This window comes from Microcebus murinus, chromosome X (assembly GCF_040939455.1).
Source record: "Microcebus murinus isolate Inina chromosome X, M.murinus_Inina_mat1.0, whole genome shotgun sequence".
Lineage (NCBI taxonomy): Eukaryota > Metazoa > Chordata > Mammalia > Primates > Cheirogaleidae > Microcebus > Microcebus murinus.
Window position 1 is genome coordinate 31,962,076 of NC_134136.1, and position 20,462 is coordinate 31,982,537.

At 41.7% G+C, this 20,462-nt stretch overlaps 1 protein-coding gene across 2 annotated transcripts; it reads left to right on the plus strand.

The window, feature by feature from the left end:
* The first annotated feature begins 404 nt into the window (after positions 1-404).
* Positions 405-15,637, plus strand: TCEAL7 (transcription elongation factor A like 7). 2 transcript variants are annotated; one of them, XM_075999325.1, is made up of 3 exons: positions 405-429; positions 14,155-14,224; positions 14,693-15,637. In XM_075999325.1, exon 3 carries the CDS (start codon positions 14,707-14,709, stop codon positions 15,007-15,009), a length of 303 nt encoding a protein of 100 aa, XP_075855440.1. In that variant the 5' UTR covers positions 405-429; positions 14,155-14,224; positions 14,693-14,706; the 3' UTR covers positions 15,010-15,637. The 2 variants fall into 2 exon arrangements, with proteins under 2 accessions (XP_075855440.1, XP_075855439.1); XM_075999324.1 differs by lacking the exon at positions 405-429 and adding an exon at positions 13,355-13,495.
* The last annotated feature ends 4,825 nt before the right edge of the window (positions 15,638-20,462 follow it).

The window sequence follows — 20,462 nt, forward strand, 5'->3', positions numbered from 1 at the left end:
GACAGTGGGTCCTTATTGTCACCTTGTACATAATGTCTGATGTGGGGCCGGGTAATAAAGAAACATGGAACCTCTGAATACAGAACTTTTAGTTGCAATGACAAACCCAACAGTGAGACAGATCAGCAGAAGTGGTAATAGTTTGGGAAATCCTCATTAAGGAGTTGTCTCTCCATCCTATAGACAGAATAGCCAAAAATGGGTTAGCAAAAATATCAATGTTTTCATTTTTCCTTTTTCTTAAACAGGTACTTTAGATCACCTAAAGGCTGGCCCATCTACTGGAGGGTTGTGTCCTCCTCTTCCACGAGACACCTCTTTACTCTGGTATTATGGACCCAAGGTTTTACTTCTGACAACTTCAATGAGGTGTGAATTATTAGGGACCTTCATAGGGTCCCTTCCACTTCTCTGCCAGTTGTTGTTTGGGTACATGTTCTTTCTGGGCTTTAAGCAACATCCAGTCACCTGGTTTGAAAGGATAGAGGGGTGCTTCCAACTGGGGTGAGGACTTGAAAGAGGCAAACTCTTATATAGTAGTTAGAATTTGATTTATTTATTCGACATATTGTTTTACTCTGTTTGCTTTTCCACTTATGGTTATATTATCATACTTACCCTGGGGTGCTAGGAAGAGTCTCCCATAAACTATTTCACAGGGGCTTAACTTAAGCCTGCTTCTAAGGGCTACCTTTACCTGGAGGAGAGCCAGTGGCAACACCTTATCCAATTTTACATGAGTTTCCTGCATCAATTTTGTTATAGTTTTATTTAAAGTATGATTTATTTTCTGCATTTTCCCCATAGATTGAGGTCTCCAGGATGCATGCAATTTCCATTCTAGATACAGGACTTTACTTACTTGTTGAGTTACCTCTGATATAAAGGAAAGTCCATTGTCACTCTGTATGAAGGAAAGGGGCCCATACCTTGGTCAAATACAAAAAGGAGTTGGGTCTCTTTTTCCAAGGGAATGCAAAAGAAAGTATCTTTTAAATCCAGTGCTGAGTACCATTCACAGTCACTTGGTACTGCTGTACAAAGTGTGTATGGGTTTGGCACCATAGGGTGTATGTTTTATATGATATCATTAATGGTGGGTAGATTCTGTACAAATCTGTACTCATCGGTATGAGGCTTCTTGACAGATAAAACTGGCATATTATAAGGGACTGACAGGGATGAATTAGTTTATCCTCTAGAAATTTGTTCAATTCCTTCCAATGCTTTCTTTTTAAGGGGGTATTGTTTCTTATGAGGGCATGAGGCTCCTTCTTTTAACAGAACAGTAATTGGGGTGGCTGTTATGGCACATTCTGGGGTCCAATTGGCCCATATGGCTTTACTCGCTTTTTGGTAGACCTCAGGAAGAATGGAATTTGCTTCTTTGTCGGTGAGCAGAAATTGAAACTGGACAGCATTTTTGGGTGGGACCTGCAGATGGAGCTGTTTCTTTTCCAGAAAAAAAGTTATTAGAGCATTCAACTTGCACAACAAATCACAGCCTAGGAGAGGTATTGGGCAGTCTGGCATATACTAGAAACTGTGTCTCAACTTTTGTTCTTCCAGTCGACACTCAAGAGGTTGGAGCATGGGTTGTTGCTGGGTTTGACCAGTTACCCCAACCAATGCCACTGTGTCCTTGCTAAGGGAAGTTAGTTTAGAGTTTAGAACAGAAAAGGTAGCTCCTGTGTCAATTAAAAGTGCAACAATTGAGTCCCCACTGTCAATTGTGCCTGGGGCTCCTGTGGGAATATTTGGATGAGACCCACCAATGATGCATGGAGCTCTGGTCCCCTCATTCACCATCTGAGTCCTGGACTCCAGAAACCATTTACTCTCCTGAAAGTTTCTTGTTACCCAGAGCTCTCTACAATTTCAGGCAGTGTTCTTTCCAACATCCTTCCTCTTTATTTACAAAATGCACCCTGATTGTACTTCAACCTTGGGTGGCCTTTTCCATCCTTTCATTTTTTGACTGTCTCAAAGGACCCTTGGTTGGGACAAAACACACATAGGTTTTAGTTTTTGTTCTTCTCTAGCCTTATATACTTTAAAGGCATATCAACAAACTGTGAGGGATTCATGCCAATTATTACCCCTTCTACACGCAGCAGTTTCCTCCTTATATCTGGAGAGCACTCTGACCTATAAATGTCATATTAGCCATGTGTAAATTTTCAGGTGGAAAATGAGGTGTAAGCCCAATAATACCCTGCCAGTTGTCCTGCATTCAAGCCCCCATCAGACATTGCCATAGTGAAAACTGCCCTGCCCTGGCTATGGGTGCCCTCTGGCCAAATTGCGTTCCCTGCTGGGTCTTGAAAGGAGAGACCATTCCTGCTCCTGAGTCATAACCCAGTAGATATGGGACCAAAGAATTAGTTCCAGTCATGCCCTCCCTAATTGGGAGCCCCTCCACCAGCAGCGGCAGGTAGAGGGAAGCTGGTGGTGGGGGAATGGGTTCTGTGAGGTTTGGATTGAAAGGGTTCATGAGATTCAACCTGGCTAATTCCTCGTCAATTTTCTTACCCAGGGTTTGATTATCCTCACACGCTAGTGGTGGTTTCCTTTACACCATCAATTCTGTCCCAGGCCTTTTAGCCTCTTTATTATGCAATTGCATGAAAGATTGTACATATGAATCTCATCCTATTTACCTGACTTTTGACAAATAATAATTTAAGGTTCCATTCAACAGCTACTTCTCCTCACATTCCAGGACATACATTGGCCAAGCAGTATTACAATAAAACACCATTCTCTTTTTAGATGTAGGCTTATAGCTATAAGTTGGCCATTCAGCCAAGATTCTCCCCAAGGGACTTACACATGGAATAGAAATGGAGTCTCCCATGTTAAAACAAAACTCACAAACAACAATGACAAGCACAAGTTGATGAGTAGATGGTAATTTCTTTTTTTTTTCTTCCTTTTATTTCATCATATTATAGGGGTACAAATATTGTTAGGGTTACAAATATTGCCCCTGCCCCCCTCTCTCCCCCTAATGTACCAGAGATTCAAGTGTGTCCAATCCCCTGGTGGTGCGCACCGCACACAATATGTAAGTATACACCCTTCTCCCCCTCCCCCCTCCCGCCTGTCCACCACCGGATAAAAAGTTTTTCTTCTTCTTCTTTTTTTTTTTTTTTTGACATTTTGGTTACATTGTATATCTGCCTCTCCCTAAGAAGGGTTAGAGTTATGCCCTTCCCCTCCAAAATGCTCGCCACATCCCGCTCCCCCTCGAATCCCTGGTGAACATTACCACCATTTGAGAACCATAGTTTTAATTAGTACCAATTTGATGGCGAGTAGATGTGGGGCCCATTTTCCATGTCTTGTGTCGCCTCGCTTTGGATAACGGGCTTAAGCTTAATCCAGGATAGCATAAACGGTGCTAGCTCACTGTCATTTCTTAGGATTGAGTAATATTCCATTGTGAGCATATACCACATTTTAATTATCCACTCATGAATTGACGGGCACTTGAGTTGTTTCCATGACTGTGCAATAGTGAATTGTGCTGCCATAAACATTCGGGTGCAGATGTCTTTATAGTAGAATGTCTTATGCTCTTTTGGGTAGATGCCCAACAATGCTATTGCTGGGTCGAATGGTATTTCTATTTCTAGCTGTTTGAGGTATCTCCAAATTCTTTTCCACAAAGGTTGCACATTAGTCCCATAAGAGTGTTCGGTCCCATAAGAGTTGCAGTCCCATAAGAGTGTTCCTGTTAGTCCCATAAGAGTGTTCAGTCCCATATAGTTGCAGTCCCATAAGAGTGTTCCTGTCTCTCCGCATCCTCGCCAGCATTTGTTGTTTTGGGATTTCTTGATATAGGCCATTCTCACTGGGGTTAGGTGGTATCTCATTGTAGTTTTGATTTGCATTTCTCTGATGATTAGAGATGTTGAGCATTTTTTATATGTTTGCAGGCCATTATTCTGTCTTCTTTGTGGTACAGGAAATTTCTAAGGCAAGCAATCTCAATGCCAAGGCCTACCAAACAAATGGGAGCTGCACAAAAGAGAATGAATTCTCTTAACCAAAAAGGGGATGAACCCCCCCCCAGGTTCTTTAGTCCTGCTCAATCATGACTCCCACACCAGCAGTGCCACAAATGCTCTATCACAGAGCTGGAAGGTTCACAACCTTCCCCAAATGGGGAAGGGTCTTGGTGTGCATACCAGGGGCCTGTAAAGCTTCTGATAAGAAGTCCACTGTTACTCTGATGAAGTTTCCTTTATAGATGACTAGACATTTTTCTCTTGCTTATTTTAAAATTCCTTATTTCACTTTGACTTTAGACATTATGAACGTAATATACCAGGGGACTCACTTGAAGGGCCAAGGCATTGCGACTCTTTACAAATCCATTTCCTTTTCCTCAACAAGCTTCAGTCTTCGAGGAGTTGTGTCTAATCTGGGAAAGAAGAGATGGGAGTTCCCCAGAGCTAAACAGGTGCTGGCAGCTGCTGGGCCAGTCCCTCAATCTCTCATCCTGAAAAGACAATGCTCCTACTGGCGAAGATCCATGGCTTGACTGGAGCTGCTCCCCACCTCTTCCAGCCATGGCAGCAGTCGATCATGGGTGCCATCCCACTGGGGTGCTGACAGGCCCACCCAGCAATGCCAAATTTTGTTACCAAAAGTTCGGTACTTGTCTCTGAGGCTGAATCAGTGAAAATGAAGAATGAAGACAAATGGTTTGAGGAAAAGGAAACAGAAGTTTGACTTGCCAGCAAATAAGGAAGGTGGCATATTAGCATCTCAAAAGACCACCATCCTCTATGTTCAAGGTTAATGCTGATATGTAATGCTTTATTCTTGTCATACTGTTAATTATCCTCTAGCTGTTCTATAAATTCTTTGTTTCTATTTTTCTGTCTTTTCATCTTTGTGGTTTGAAGAAATTCTGTGATGCTGTCATTTGATTATTTTCTCTTCCTCCTTTGTGTGATTGTTTTATAAGACTTGCAAGTCATGGTGAGTACCAACCTTTTGTTTCCATGTTTAAGACCCTTTTGAGTATTTTCTGTGGGGCCAGTCTAGTAGTGATGAATTCCCTCAGCATTTACTTCTCTGGGAAAGACTTTATTTCTCCTTCATTTATGAAGCTTATTTTGGCAGGATATAAAATTTTTGGCGGACAGATTTTTTTTTCCTTTCACCACTTTGAATACATCATCCCATTCTCTTCTGGCCTGTAAAGCTTCTGATAAGAAGTCCACTGTTACTCTGATGAAGTTTCCTTTATAGATGACTAGACATTTTTCTCTTGCTTATTTTAAAATTCCTTATTTCACTTTGACTTTAGACATTATGAACGTAATATACCATGGTGAAGTCGGTTTTTTTTTTTGTTTTTGTTGTTTGTTTATTTATTTATTTATTTATTTTTGAGACAGAGTCTCCCTTTGTTGCCCAGGCTAGAGTGAATGCCATGGCGTCAGCCTAGCTCACAGCAACCTCAAACTCCTGGGCTCAAGCAATCCTCTTGCCTCAGCCTCCCAAGTAGCTGGGACTACAGGCATGTGCCACCATGCCTGGCTAATTTTTTCTTTATATATTAGTTGGCCAATTAATTTCTTTCTGTTTATAGTAGAGACAGGGTCTTGCTCTTGCTCAGGCTGGTTTCGAACTCCTGACGTTGAGCGATCCGCCCGCCTCAGCCTCCCAGAGTGCTAGGATTACAGGCGTGAGCCACCGCGCCCGGCTGGTGAAGTCGTTTTTGCAATGTATTTGCCTGGGTATCACTGAGCCTCCTGTACCTGGATATCTGACTCTCTTACAAGACCTGGGAAGCTTTTATTAATTATTTCCTTAAATAGGTTTTCTAAACTTTTTGATCTCTCTTCCTCCTCAGGGATATCAATAATTCATAAGTTTGGTTCCTTTATGTATTCACAGATGTCCTGAAGGCTTTGTTCCTTCTTTTAATTCTTTTTTCCCTTTTTCTGGCTGACTGGCTGACTGGATTATTTCAAAAGGCCTATCTTCAGTTTCTGAGATTTGTTCTTCTATTTGGTCATAGTATATTATTGAAGATTTCAAATGTATTTTGTATGTACTTCAGTGAATTTTTCAGTTCCAGAATTTTTTTTAAGATATCTATCTCCTTGGTAAATTTCTCATTCATATTCTGAGTTGATTTTCTGATTTCTTTGTGCTGGTTTTCAGATTTCTCTCGCATCTCATTGAGATTATTTGAAATCAATATTTAGAATTCTTTGGCATTTTGAGTTCTTTTTCACTGGGATCTATTGCTGGACAATTGTTTTGGCCCTTTGGTAGTGTCATATTTCCTTGCTTTTTCATGTTTTCTGTGTCCTTCTGTTTTATCTGTGTATTTGGTATAGCTGTCATTTCTTCCAATTTTTTGAAATTGCTTTTGTAGGGAAGAATCTTTTCCTAAAGATGTATATATGTTGTTGGTTTGGTAGGACAATTTGGCTTTGGTTTGGGGTGCCCGTGGTAGTGATCTTTATATGATTTCTTCAGCGGTTATGCAGGGTTAGTGGTATCTGTGATTTACTCAGACTATGGTGAAGTTTTACTGGTAACTTGGACACCAACTGAGCCAGTCTTCGGGCCTTAGTGGTTGAAGCAATGGGCTGAGTGTGCCTGCTTCTAGGCACCAGAGCAGCTCATACTGGCAATGGTGTTAGTGGGCCCTGGAGGGCCAACTCTTAGGCTCCCAGGTGGCTTGCTTAGAAGCTAATAGTGGGAGGAGTTGGCCAAGTGTATGGGCAGGTTCTCAGGCCCCTGGGCAGCTGATGTGACATGGGTGATGGCAGTAGCAGTGGTTGAGTAACCCACTGACACCAAAAGGTCCATGTTGGTGTCGGTGGTAGCTGCAGTGGGTTGTGTGGGCTAGTCTTTGGGCTAGTCTGCAGTCCAAAAGCCACATGTAGCAGGCAGTGGGTATGGTCCTAGGTATGCTTATGAGAGGTTGGTCTCTTCTGTCCCTCCTTGGCTGAGTGGCAGCTACAGCTGCATCACCTGAAACTTGGCCTGAGGGCAGAGCTGTAGGGAATGTAGTCCACTCATGTCTCAGTCTCACAGCAGCTCATTGCAGGATGGGGTATTGTACTAGGCATGCATAGGAGAGCCTGGTTTCCCTTTTCCTCCCTGGCTAGCCAGCAGCTGCAACTATTGGCATGAACTCAGCCCAAGGGCAGGGCACAGCCCAGAATTAAACTCTCAAAATGGCACTGGCTGTGGGCCTGCAACCAGAGAGGGTAGGACCCCACCCAGGCAAGCAGTGCAGGCAAGAAGCAGTAGGGAGTACAATCCATCCGCGTCTTGGTCTCACAGCAGCCAGTTGCGGAGTGGTGGGTATTATCCTAGATATGCCTGGTTTCCATGTCCCTCCTCAGCCAGGTGGTGGCTGTAGCTGTGTTTGCCTACACTTGACCTGAGGGTGGGGTGAATCACAGCATTAAACTCTCAAAATGGTACCTTGAGCCTGTGACAAGAGAGAGTGGGGCCCGTTCCAGGCAGACAGTGTGAGCAAGAAGCTGTGCAGAGTGTGATCAACTCACATTTCAATCTCAACAGCAGCCTGAAGCAAGGTGGTGGAGCCCTTCCGAGGGTTGTATGGGAGCCCTCAGTTTCCCCTCTCCTTCCTCAGAGCAGTTCAGGGGCACCAGCCCTCTCTATAGATCTCCTGTATCTAGGCTCTCAGAATGGCATGCGACTGGAGGAGCTCTAGGCTCTGATGCCTGTGGGATTCTGTGTGGGTTTTCTTTCTGGTGCAACATCTCTGTGCATTCTGTAGGCAGCTCCCTATATTTGGCCTGAGGTTCAAGTGAGTTGAGGTTTTCTTCCATAGCCAAGATTATAAAAGCCTGTTTCAGAATGTGAAGCCTTGGAGATTTCTCTCTTACTGTTTCCCCACGTCCAAGAGCTTCTCCTGGATCTCAGCCAGTCCCCAGTCAGGCAGCTGCCTTGACCCCTCTCCTTAGTTTCTCCTTAGAAATACTTTTGGTGTTTCCTGTCACTTCTCTGGTGAATCCTAGTGTTCTCTCCTAGACAATCTGTTCAAAACATGAGTACTTACTATTCTGGTTCCTCTTCATGGAGGAGGCATATACTACCTGTATCTAGTTGGCCATCTTGAGCCTGCCTGCCTGCCTGCCTTCCTTCCTTCCTTCCTTCCTTCTTTTTTTCTTTCTTTCTTTCTCTCTCTCTCTGTGTATATATGTGTGTGTATATATGTTATATATATATTATATATGCATTATATGATATATATATGTACACACACACATACATCCTTTTGCTTCAGTTTCTCTGGAGAACCTTGAGTAATATAGGCATCTGGCTATGAACCCTTGACAAGAAGGCCTATCTATCCCCTTTCTCTAATTCTCCAAATGGCTCCAGTTGACCAGCCTTAACATATTTTTTTATATTTATATATAAAAATTTTAAAACATTGCATTTCTAATTGTGCCAGTATCCCCAACACTTTCATTTACCCATGGATACTGATTTACTCAGCATCTGTTTTCTTATGTCGTTGATGACCACCAAGGAGCGGCTAAAAAAGCTCAGTTACAAGCCCGCTAGGAACTGGCTGATAACTGAGGAAAATGGGCATGAAGAACAGAACACAGACAGATGACCTGCTTTGTAACCATGGACAAACATCAAATTTCTCATGTGTCAAATATAGAAAAGGTTATTTACCTCATAGGTTGATGAGGGGGTCATATGGTGTAGCCCACTAGCCTACACAACTAGCCTATGCTCAGCACATAGCAGATGCCACCAAAGCTAAGGTTCTCAGAGGTCTCTTAGAGTGTAAACACTATGTCCTTGTGGTTGGCTTTTGTTGCCTCCCTACCTACCCATCTGACACATACCAGTGGATATCTAATAAATCATTGTGACTATCTTTCATTGAGTTCTGAAGGTGTAAGGTCCTATCATTTCTCTAATTCTATTACCCCAGGGATAAACATGTTAACTCTGTATAATATCCCATTGTATGTATGTACCACATTTTATTTATTCATTCATCTGTCCATGGACATTTCTTGCTCTGAAATCTACTGTGTTGATTTTCATCTAATCATTCCAGCTTTCGTATGACTAGTGTTTCCGTGCTATTTTTTTCATTCCTTTACTATTAACCAATCTCTGCCTTTATATTAACATTTGAAGTGTCTTTCTTTTTCTTTCTTTCTTTCTTCTTTTCTTTCTTTTTTTTCTTTTTTTGAGACAGGATCTTGCTCTGTCACCCAGGCTGGAGTGCACTAGCCCAATCATAGCTCACCTCAAACGTCTGGGCTCAATCCTCTCGCCTCAGCCTTCTAAGTAGTTAGTACTACAGGCACATGCCACCATGCTCGGCTAATCTGAAAAAAAATATTTTTTTAGAGACGGGATCTCACTATGTTGCACAGGCTGGTCTCAGACTCCTGGGTTCAAGTGATCCTCTTGCTTCGGCCTCCCAAAGCACTGGGATTACAGGTGTGAGCCACCATGCCCAGCCCAAAGTATGTTTCTCATAGAAAGCACATAAGTGTTTTAGCATTTTTACCCAATCTGTCAACCTCTCTGTTTTAGTCAGGGTTCCTCAGAGAGATGAAACCAATAGGATATGTAGACAGATACATGAAAAGGGATTTATTAGGGGAATTGGTTCACTTGATTATGGAAGCTAAGAAGTTTCACAATAGGTCATTTTCAAGCTAGTGAACCAGGAAAGCCAGTAGTGGCTTAGTCCAAGTCCAAAGGCCTCAGAACCAAGAAATCAATGGTGTAATTATCAGTCTGAGGCCAAAGGCCTGAGAGCCTGGGTAGCTGCTGGTGGTGAGTACTAGAGTCCAAAAGCCAGAGAACCTGGAGTTATGATGTCCAAGGGCAGGAGAAGATCATCCTGGCTCCACTGGAGCGATGGTAAGAATTTACCTTTCCTCTACTCTTTTGTTCCATCAGTCAGCCAGTTGATTGGATGGTGCACATCCACACTCAGGGTGGATCTTCCCCATTCAGTCCACCAAGTTGTGAGGGTGGAAACACCCTCACAAACACATCTATGGCAGTCCAATCACTCTAATCAAAAGCAAAACCACTTGGGTTTCACTTTCAGCAGAAGAGGGATTGACTCAGTGCCTTCTAAAGCATTGAGAATAAATAATGCTTTATCAGCTGAGTATCCCCTAATATAGTCTAGTTGACACTCAAAATCAACTATCACACTCTCCTTTTTGACTTGGTATGCTTAGGCAATTAATGTTTGATGTAATTATTAATACGACTAGGTTTAAACCTTATATCTTGCCATTTGCTTTCATATGTCTCATCTTTTCATTATTCCTTTTTTTACCCTCTTTTTCTGCCTTATTAAAAATTAATTGAGGCCGGGCGCGGTGGCTCACGCCTGTAATCCTAGCTCTTGGGAGGCCGAGGCGGGCGGATTGCTCAAGGTCAGGAGTTCAAAACCAGCCTGAGCAAGAGCAAGACCCGTCTCTACTATAAATAGAAAGAAATTAATTGGCCAACTGATATATATATATAAAAAAAAAATTAGCCGGGCATGGTGGCGCATGCCTGTAGTCCCAGCTACTCGGGAGGCTGAGGCAGAAGGATCGCTCGAGCCCAGGAGTTTGAGGTTGCTGTGAGCTAGGCTGACGCCACGGCACTCACTCTAGCCTGGACAACAAAGCGAGACTCTGTCTCAAAAAAAAAAAAAAAAATTAATTGAGATGTGAGGAGCTGGATGTCAGCACGATGGCAGAACAGGACTTTCCAGTACTCGTTTTCCCAAAGAAACATCTATTTGAACAACTATCCATGCATGAAAATGCCTTCATAAGAAATGAGGAGACCAGATGAGAGGTTACAGCACCTGAGTGTAGCACAGAAATAAGAAAACATGCATTGAAGAGGGTGGGAAGGACAGTTTTACATTACCCATGTTACCCCTTCCTCAACCCCAGGCTGCACAGCATGGAGAGAGATACCAACCACCTGGGGGAAGGAAAGGGAAGTGAGTACTAGACTTTGCCTTGGACCTCAACACTGAGCCCACCCCAGTAATAGTCTGTACTGGGCAGGCCCCCATGGCCTCAGACTCTAGGCCAGTAACTGCAGGCTGAGCCTCCAAGCCGACCTCCACACCAGGCTGAATCCCACAGCCCCAGGTTCCAGGCCTTCGCTGAGGGATCAGTCTCTGGGCCTGCTCCACTGCCAAGATGACCTCAGCAGCCCTAGGCTTCAGCCTCCCACCCCAGTACCAGGCCTGCTTTTGGTAATTGTATGCAGTAATACTACTTTTACGTAACTTATGTCATTTAGTCCTGACAACTCTGAGATATTTAAAACTATTAGCTCCATTTTATAGATGAAGCACAGAGAAGTTTTAGTACCCAAGTTTTACATCCAAGTTTACACAAAAGGTAAGTGCAATTCATTCAAACTAGGATCTGTCCAATGCCATTCTTCTTACTAAGATATTCATATATTTTGCTTATTTGCTTATTGAATTGTTGGCCTATTTCTTACAGTTTATAGCCATTTGTCCATGATCTCATTAGCAAATCCTTCTCAGAGTTCTATGTTTGTCTTATGGCTGGCTTTATTTATTGTATTTTTTCTATATAAATTTCAAAAACCTTCTTAGTGGAAAAAAAAGATGCAAATTCTTCAGCACTTAGATCCTTCCAGCCATTTCATAACTCTGAGTCTAACAATCTGCATGAAAAGCTGTTCACAGAAGATTTAGGAACTTTCCATCCTAAGTAATTTTCTGCCTTTGTCACAACTAATCATTTGTTAATATCTGTGACAACATTGCTCCACTCTATTTAAGACCTCTTCTCTTTCTGACCACTTACCCTTTTCTGGAGCCATTTACATCTAACTGGTTGGTGGCAATTTTACATTCATAATGAGCCACGGTCTTTCTAAAAACAAATTCTAAGAACTTTACATATCCCCCTTTCTTTCATTGTATATATTTCAAGCTAAGAAATCAAGAACAAATATACTTACATGAGTACCAAAGTCCTTAGCAACAAAGAGTTTTGTGTGTTGAATGATTAAATGTGACCAGTGTCTGTTAGTGCTCCAAGTAACTTCTAATTCCTCAATGGCTGAATAAGGTCTAGGAAAAGATAACTAGGATGAAGATGTTTGGGGAAAATGAAAAGCTATTCTGTTCTGAATGAGGGTGTTGAGGAAAGTTGGGATATTTTGGGCATAGTATTGAAGGAAAAAAGGGAGTATGGGCATGGGACAAACTGGGAAAGAGTGGGTATGATACTGATATCAAAGTAGTAAAAATTTGTGACTGACTTTTGAGATCTGAAAATCTAAGGGCAAGGTGCTATGGGATTATGGTCTCAGTGACTCACTAAATGAAAGAACCTCACATACTCAGAAGCCCCTCAAAATGTAGGTTCCAACCTCCCTGTACATTTTTGTTTTTATGATACAAGTTCCTCTCTGTTGCTCAGGCTAGATTATAGTGGTGTCAGCATAGCTCACAGCAACCTCAAACTCCTGGGCTCAAGCAATTCTCCTGTCTCAGCCTCCCAGGTAGCTTGGGCCACAGATGTGTGCCAAGACACCCAGCTAATTTTTCTATTTTATGTATAGATAGGGGTCTCACTCTTACTCAGGCTTGTCTTGAACTCCTGACCTCAGGCAATCCTCCTGTCTTGGACTCCCAAAGTGCTACGATTACTGGCATGAGTCACTGCACCCAGCCTCCCTGTCCATTTTAAACTTCCAGAAATGTGTCTGCTTGAAGGGTTTATATTTATGTTATGAATTCAGCAGCAGAAACAGGTGGCTGGGTCTTTTTATCTTCCTATCTTGAATATTTCCAAAGGTACATATCTTCATCATATTTGTGATGATTAAATGTTTATAATAAGTTTATGGAAAGATTGGAAAATAATAAGAAATTATCAGGACAAAAGTAAAAAACACAATCCTAATCATTGCCTCCTTTCCTAACTCATCCCACTCCCTCCAATTGGGTTTCCAGGATTTGCAAGTTAAATGGTAGCTGTTAGTGGCTGAGAAGAGGGTGGGTAGAGGAAAGGTAGCTACTTTTCTGTTCCTGTAGCCTAGGAAAGGATAAGTAATCCTCTCTCTCCATGCAACCACTAAAAAAGTAACAATGGTTAATATAACTATGGGAAGATGCAGTCCCTCCCTGGTAATTAGAGAAAGGCAAATTCCAATCACAAGGAGAAGGGGCCACTTTTGACCTCTGGAATTAGCAAAGACAAAAGTGAGTGACAGGGCCTGGTGTGGTTGGGGGTGGGAGGTTGGTAAGCCATCCACTTCTGCAGCATTGCTGGTGGGAGGGGAAAGTGGGGACCAGAGTTGGAGGATGACATAATCCTCACGTGATCAGGAGCTGCTGTGAACTGAAGTCCTTATATTCCTGGGCTTCTTTCTCCTCTGGGTACCAGCTCCTCACTGCTCTGCAGACGTGGGTGCTTGTGGCGAAGGGAAGGAAGAGGTAAATTCCTTAAATCCCAGCAAGCTGGTATGAAGGAACAACTGAGACCCCGGGGACAGTAGTGGCTGAATCTAGTTATTGGAATAGGTCCAGGCTTGCTCCCCTGCAAAATCGTCGGAGATAATTGTAGCTTTTTAAGTGGGGGGGAGAGGGAGGTTGAAGTCTCTTGAGAGACACCCAGATATTCAGTGATAGTTTAGAAATAATCAGCTTTTCTCATCCTGGCAAGCTTTCTTTTTATCCTTCTCTCTGGTCTTTCTCCAATTCCGTTGGATAAAATGGTAGGCCTGGGGTGTGGGTTGGTAGGTGGAGAAAGGCTGAAATCATCCTGGGATGGGGACGAGAGAAATTTAGAGATACCTTGAAAATAGTTCGCTTTCTCAATGCTGGCCTGCCGCCGTGGTTGGGTGGGGCAGAAGGAGGAGGGCGACCATGGGCCTTGCAAGGACCAGGCCTGAGGGTGAGGGGTGGGAGGTGGGAACAGAAATCCTGGCGCGAAGGGTAGGGATCGGAAGGGAACAAGGAGGTAGGAAAATTGGGGGCGACCGATGGAGATGAGAATCCCGGATTCAAGATAATAACGAGTGTCTCGTCCCTGGAGCTGCCGGTTGATCCACGGAGAACTCCCTTCTCCCCGCCCCCTTCCTTTTTGTTTGCAGGTCGGAGGGTCTGTGCTAACAGACATCTGAAGCAAGAAAAAGAGCAGGAAACAACCCCGCGTCGGCACAGGTCAGTGTGAGGGAGGCATTTAGACCGAGATCTCTGAGGGTGGGAGTCGGGAAGGGCGAAAGCAGGGTAAAATTTGCGGCTTCACGGTTCACCTCTTCTCGTCCACCTCCGCGTCTGCTCCCCTTCTCCCGCCCATCAGAGAGGCCATTAACCTTGTCTGCTGGGGAAATGGTGGGTTCCTGGAGGGGAAGGAAGGAGGAGGCGGAGGTGGATGGAGGTGGGGGGCAGCGGTGGGGGAGGGGTGGGGGCGGCTGTGGGGGCGGAGGTGGGGGAGGGGTGGGGGGAGGTGGGGGAGGGGCGGGGGACGCGGGAGCCGCGTTGCAGCCGCTGCCGGAATGTCTGAGGCTGGACCTGTGGGGCGGGGGTGGGAGATTAAGGCGAGCATCTTGCTTCAAAGAGAAACTGACAATCCCCATTTAAAAGTGACTAAGCAATCCGTCTCTACATTTTCTCCCCTTCATTAAGCAGGAAACAACAACATCATGCAAAAACCCTGCAAAGAAAATGAAGGAAAGCCCAAATGCAGCGTGCCAAAGAGGGAGGAAGAATGCCCCTACGGAGAATTTGAACGCCAACAAACCGAATGGAATTTCAGACAGAGGCTGCTTCAGTCTCTTGAAGAATTTAAAGAGGACATAGACTATAGGCATTTTAAGGATGAGGAAATGACAAGAGAGGGAGATGAGATGGAAAGGTGTTTGGAGGAGATAAGGGGGCTGAGAAAGAGATTCAGGGCTCTGCATTCTAACAATAGGCATTCTCGGGACCGTCCTTATCCCATTTAATGCATTTCTCTGAAAATTCAGTTATTTTCTGTTATTAATATTGCCACTGCTTTCTGTTTGCATTTCCTTGCTAAATATTGTCATTAGTTTACCCCAGTCCTTCGGTGTTGCTTAGATTTACATATGACTTGTCAACATCTCATCTTTTGACCCAATCTTACTCACTTAATAAAGGGTCTCATTCATTTGCATGAGAAGATGCTCATTGTATATTGTAAAGTGAAAATAACAAATTGAAAAAACAGTGTGTATATATGTATGTGTATACATACACTTTATATGTACATTTCTATATGACGTAATGCAGAGGAAAGTGTCTGATTTATTATACACCAAAGGTTAACAGTGAATCTCTGTGCGATCTGTATTTTCTTTCTCTTTTTTCTTGACTATCTACATCTTCTCATTTTCCAAAAAATGAATATATGTTTGTGTGTATGTATTACTTGTGCCACCAAAAGAAAAAAATACCCTCTAAAATAGACACAATATAACAACTTGTCAATCACCTTTGGAAAGCAGTGAAACACTTAATAAACTCAATAACAGATGTATAAAAAAGAAATGTAAACTTCAGATTGCCTCTGGATCTCTTAGCCAGAGGAATAAACTGGCTGTTATTATAGATGCACATGTTTAAGACTCAGTCTTTTCATGGGGAAAATATTTGCCTCACGGGGCTGCTGTGAGGAAGAAATGAGGCAGTAACTCTGAGGGGCGCTTGATGGGATCTTGTCCCCACCTGTGCATACAGAACCCCCAAACCACCATAGGATAGAAGCACCAATTATTTGAGGGAGGGCCTGGCATGAATCAACTTGTGGACTCAACAAGTCCACTAGGCAGAGGTGGGGGCTTTCATGCTAGTCCTCTGCTGTTGAGCCCTTTACCCCTGTCTCCTCCCCCGGGGTCCTGCCATGCCTGCTGGGCACTGCTCTGCCTCTTCTGCTGTGTCCTTTGCTCTCTGCTGGCCCCACTGCTGCTAGTGCAGTGGGGTCCCTAAGTGCCAAACCCCACTGAGTTTCCTGGAGTCCCCAGTGGGTTGAACTCCCACTCTATCTTCTAAAGGTCTCTTTCTGCTTTATAGTGCCACTTAACAGAAGTGGGACTTCTCTAGGGTTGCTTGGACCACAATGTCTTCTCGCAGAGTCCTTCCCAAACAGCCCCTTCTGTTTTCAATCATGGGACCTTTCCTCTCCACAGGGAATCGGACGTTATGAGTCCATTTGGGAGTTGGACCAAGGTACAAGTTTGAGTGAGGCATCATGCTGTACTCAGTTGCTGCTGTAAGTCTAAGGAATGAGATTTTGTCCCCCTTCTCTTGTGGGGTGATCTCTCCCTGAAGGTTCCTGGTAGGCCTGCTTTACTGGTTCAGATGACCCTCGGGGGTACATGTGTAAATTGCCCAAACTGATGCAGAAACAGTTCCCTGCTCTCCATCCTTTCCCTTCCTGAAACATGTGTAAAAATGTGTCATAAGACTTAGATATGTGTGTGTACATATGTACTAATATATATAAATGTATATGTACATATACACATAATATGCTTTGTAAGACTAATATATATACTAATATATATTAAGACTAATATATAACTAATATATATTAAGAATATATATACTTAGACATATATATTAGTCTTACAAAGCATATATGTGTAGATGTATGTACATATATATTTAAACATTTAAACTGGACTTCTTATATTTTGCATTTCAAAAAATATGTCATATTTTTTCATTATACTATCGATTAGTACAATGACTAACACATAGTGGGTACTTAATAAATACTTATTTTAATTAGAATTCTAGTGCCCAGTTTTGCTTCTGATGATATAAAATTGGCAATGTCTCTACTTTTATAGAAACTATAATTTATATTTTCAAAAGAAACCTATCAGGCAAAGGATTATTCCCCAAATTTAGTCTATAAAATTATTCTAACACTGTATAACTCTAAGAGTCATCTCCTTACATTATAATCATCTGGAGTGTTTATTTACAATGCACAATTCTGGCGCACATCTCCCCATACACACACATACTCTTACCAACACACTGAATAAGAATCTCTGAGCATTTGGCCCTGGAATCTCCATTTTGCAATTCCTATGAAATCATGGTCTCCACTACTGCCTCATAAACCCTCACTATAGATCCCTGTTTCAGCTGAACTATGCTGAGGGAGTCTTCTTATAATCAAAGACCCTACTGGTTTATAATTCATAATTAAGGGCTCCCAAAAGTCAAAATGGTGATTATTATACCCTGAAAATTCCGGAAATGACATAAATAGGGTATCCACCAAATAAATCTATGTGGAGAATAAACATTATTCAGCCTAATAGGTACAAAGACAAATTTTAAAAAAATGAAAATGACAAAGTATTCCTATCTACATATTAAACAGGCAAACATATTTTTACGTATAATACTCAAATTTTATTGAGGATGTAGGCATTCTCATACTCAGTGAGAGAGTAAATAATTACATTCATTTTTGTACTCCTATTCACAATAAATCCCAAAGGCTGCATATTTTTTATATACTCCATGTTCCAATAATTCTACTGCTTCAAATTTGTCCTAAGGAAGTAATCATGATGATGAGCAAATGTTTAGCTATAAGCATATTTATTTAACCACTTCGGTACCAGCATCCACTATAGTTGATAGCCACAGAGGAATGCGCACAGTGACTTTAGCCGACAGCCGTGATATGAAGGCACACAGACTGTCGACTTTAGCCTACAGCCATGATATGACTTTTCTAATTTTTCATTTATCAAAATAATATTATAAACATTTAAAAATAACATAATGAAAACATATACATATGTGTGTGTGTGTGTTACCTATTCTGATTTACACTACAAGTAAAGCTGCCTGTAAAGTAAAACAAGCTTTCAGTGCTTTAAAGCTTTCCTCATCACACAAGAGCAAAACACATTCGTGGTCAATGCACAGCACAAACTATCGTGCGGACTATGAGTGCCGGCTGTGGGCAAGGTTTCGTGGCCGGTGAGCGCCATACCGAAGTGGTTAAGGATTTCACATATTTGCAAATAGTTTTTTGTTTTCTTAACAAAAGAATCAAGCAACATGGGCCATGCAATCAGAAGAAAAATGAACATGGATTCCTACTCACCACATACAAAAACATATATCCCAAGTGTATTAAATGTGAAAATGTGAAAAACAAAAATAAAATATTACAATAAAAATTAATAAAAAATTGTTATAATTGTATGATAGTTATTATCTTCTTAAGCAAGCAAGAAAACCCAGAAGTCATAAAGGAAAAAAATATAAAAGGTGCCAAGGCAAGAAATAGCCTGAGAAAATATTTTAATACCATGATAAATAATGGGAAAATATCCCTAATATCCCAATAGCTCTTATAAATGGAAAAGAAAAAAATAAACCAGTAAAAATATGTGTATACTATACAGCCCAACACTTGCATTGCTTTGAATTACTGCAGTGACATATTTACACATGTGCACAGGAAAGCAGAGACGGATGTTTATTGTGGCATTGTTTGTAAGAGCCAAAGTATTGAAATCAGACTAAGTCATCAATAGGAATTTAGTCAAACAAACTGTTGTCTGTCTATACCAAGAAAAATCACATGATAGTTAAAAAGAATGAGATTCTTATAGTGAGGCATCTGCAGCAATACTGTTGAATACATACAAGAGGATGGTAGATTTACTATGATAAAATTTAGTTAAATTGCAAAACAGAGATATATAAATTTCTGGATGAGTGTGTATCAAACTGATAAGTATTTAATTGTGAAGAGAAGATTGAAATTGGAGGTGAGATTAAAGTAGTATATTAGGATGCTTAACTAATAAAAATACATCCAAAAATCTCAGTGTCTTAAAAAAATTGATTACTCTTTCATGTTACAGTTCAATGAGGGTTATTGGCTCTCTTGCATGGCTCTGCTTCATTGATTTTTCAGGTATCTAGCCTGCACTTTTCTTGTAGTGATGTATTCCAGATGGCAAACATGGTTTCCAAGGTTACTGACAGAAGAGCAAGAGGGATCACCTAGGGTTGTTTATAAGCCTTAGAAGTGTCTTATATTACATTTTATGGCCTCAACATATGTGCAAGAGAGGCTAGGAAATGTAAGAGAACACATACCTTTTTGATGAAGCAATTTTACTTTCAGAAATCTAATCTATAAAAGCAAAAGCATGTGTACAAGCAAGTTAGTGGTAAAACATAGAAATAATTTCATGTCAATTAATAGGGGATTGGTTGAATAACTTAAAGTACATTCATATTATAGAAGGCAGATTCATTTGCATCTGTATTTACTGACATCTGCCAAGTCTTATAAGACTCACAAGCTGAAATAAAGGAATACAAGACATGTAACTCAAAGTCATATAAAGAAATAAAGAACAGTGAAGGTTACTACTTAGGAAAATATAAAAGCAAGAAGTATTGTATATATGATTTATAACTGTGCTTTTTTTTCCCTATATGACAAAAGACAAATGCATAAAACAATAACTAGAAAGCCATGTTAATATGCACACTTAGTATAAAGATACTATTTGTGTCAATAATAAAAGGGGGATGGAGCTATAAAGGAATAGAGTTCTTGTATTGAATATAAATTGATATTGTTTCTTGGGAGGCCGTGGCGGGCGGATTGCTCAAGGTCAGGAGTTCAAAGCCAGCCTGAGCAAGAGCGAGACCCTGTCTCTACTATAAATAGAAAGAAATTAATTGGCCAACTGATATATATATAAAAAATTAGCCGGGCATGGTGGCGCATGCCTGTAGTCCCAGCTACTCGGGAGGCTGAGGCAGAAGGATCACTCGAGCCCAGGAGTTTGAGGTTGCTGTGAGCTAGGCTGATGCCACGGCACTCACTCTAGCCTGGACAACAAAGCGAGACTCTGTCTCAAAAAAAAAAAAAAAAAAAAAAATTGATATTGTTACATAAAACAAAAACTTGTTACAAAGTTAAGATGTTAATTGTGTTCTCCAGGGGGACCAATAAAGAAAAAAACTAGGCCGGGCGTTGTGGCTCACGCCTGTAATCCTAGCTCTTGGGAGGCCGAGGCGGGCGGATTGCTCAAAGTCAGGAGTTCAAAACCAGCCTGAGCAAGAGCGAGACCCCGTCTCTACTATAAACAGAAAGAAATTAATTGGCCAACTGATATACATATTAAAAAAAAAAAATTAGCCGGGCATAGTGGCGCATGCCTGTAGTCCCAGCTACTCGGGAGGCTGAGGCAGAAGGATCGCTCGAGCCCAGGAGTTTGAGGTTGCTGTGAGCTAGGCTGACGCCACGGCACTCACTCTAGCCTGGGCAAAAAAGTGAGACTCTGTCTCAAAAAAAAAAAAAAAAAAAAAAAAAAAAAAAAACAAAAAACTAAAAAATATGCAGAAAAAGAAATAAGAACAGAATCAAAAGAGTACA

Bases quoted from the DNA above. Each gene is read 5' to 3' on its own strand.
- TCEAL7 (XM_075999325.1), top strand. From the start codon at position 14,707: ATGCAAAAACCCTGCAAAGAAAATGAAGGAAAGCCCAAATGCAGCGTG.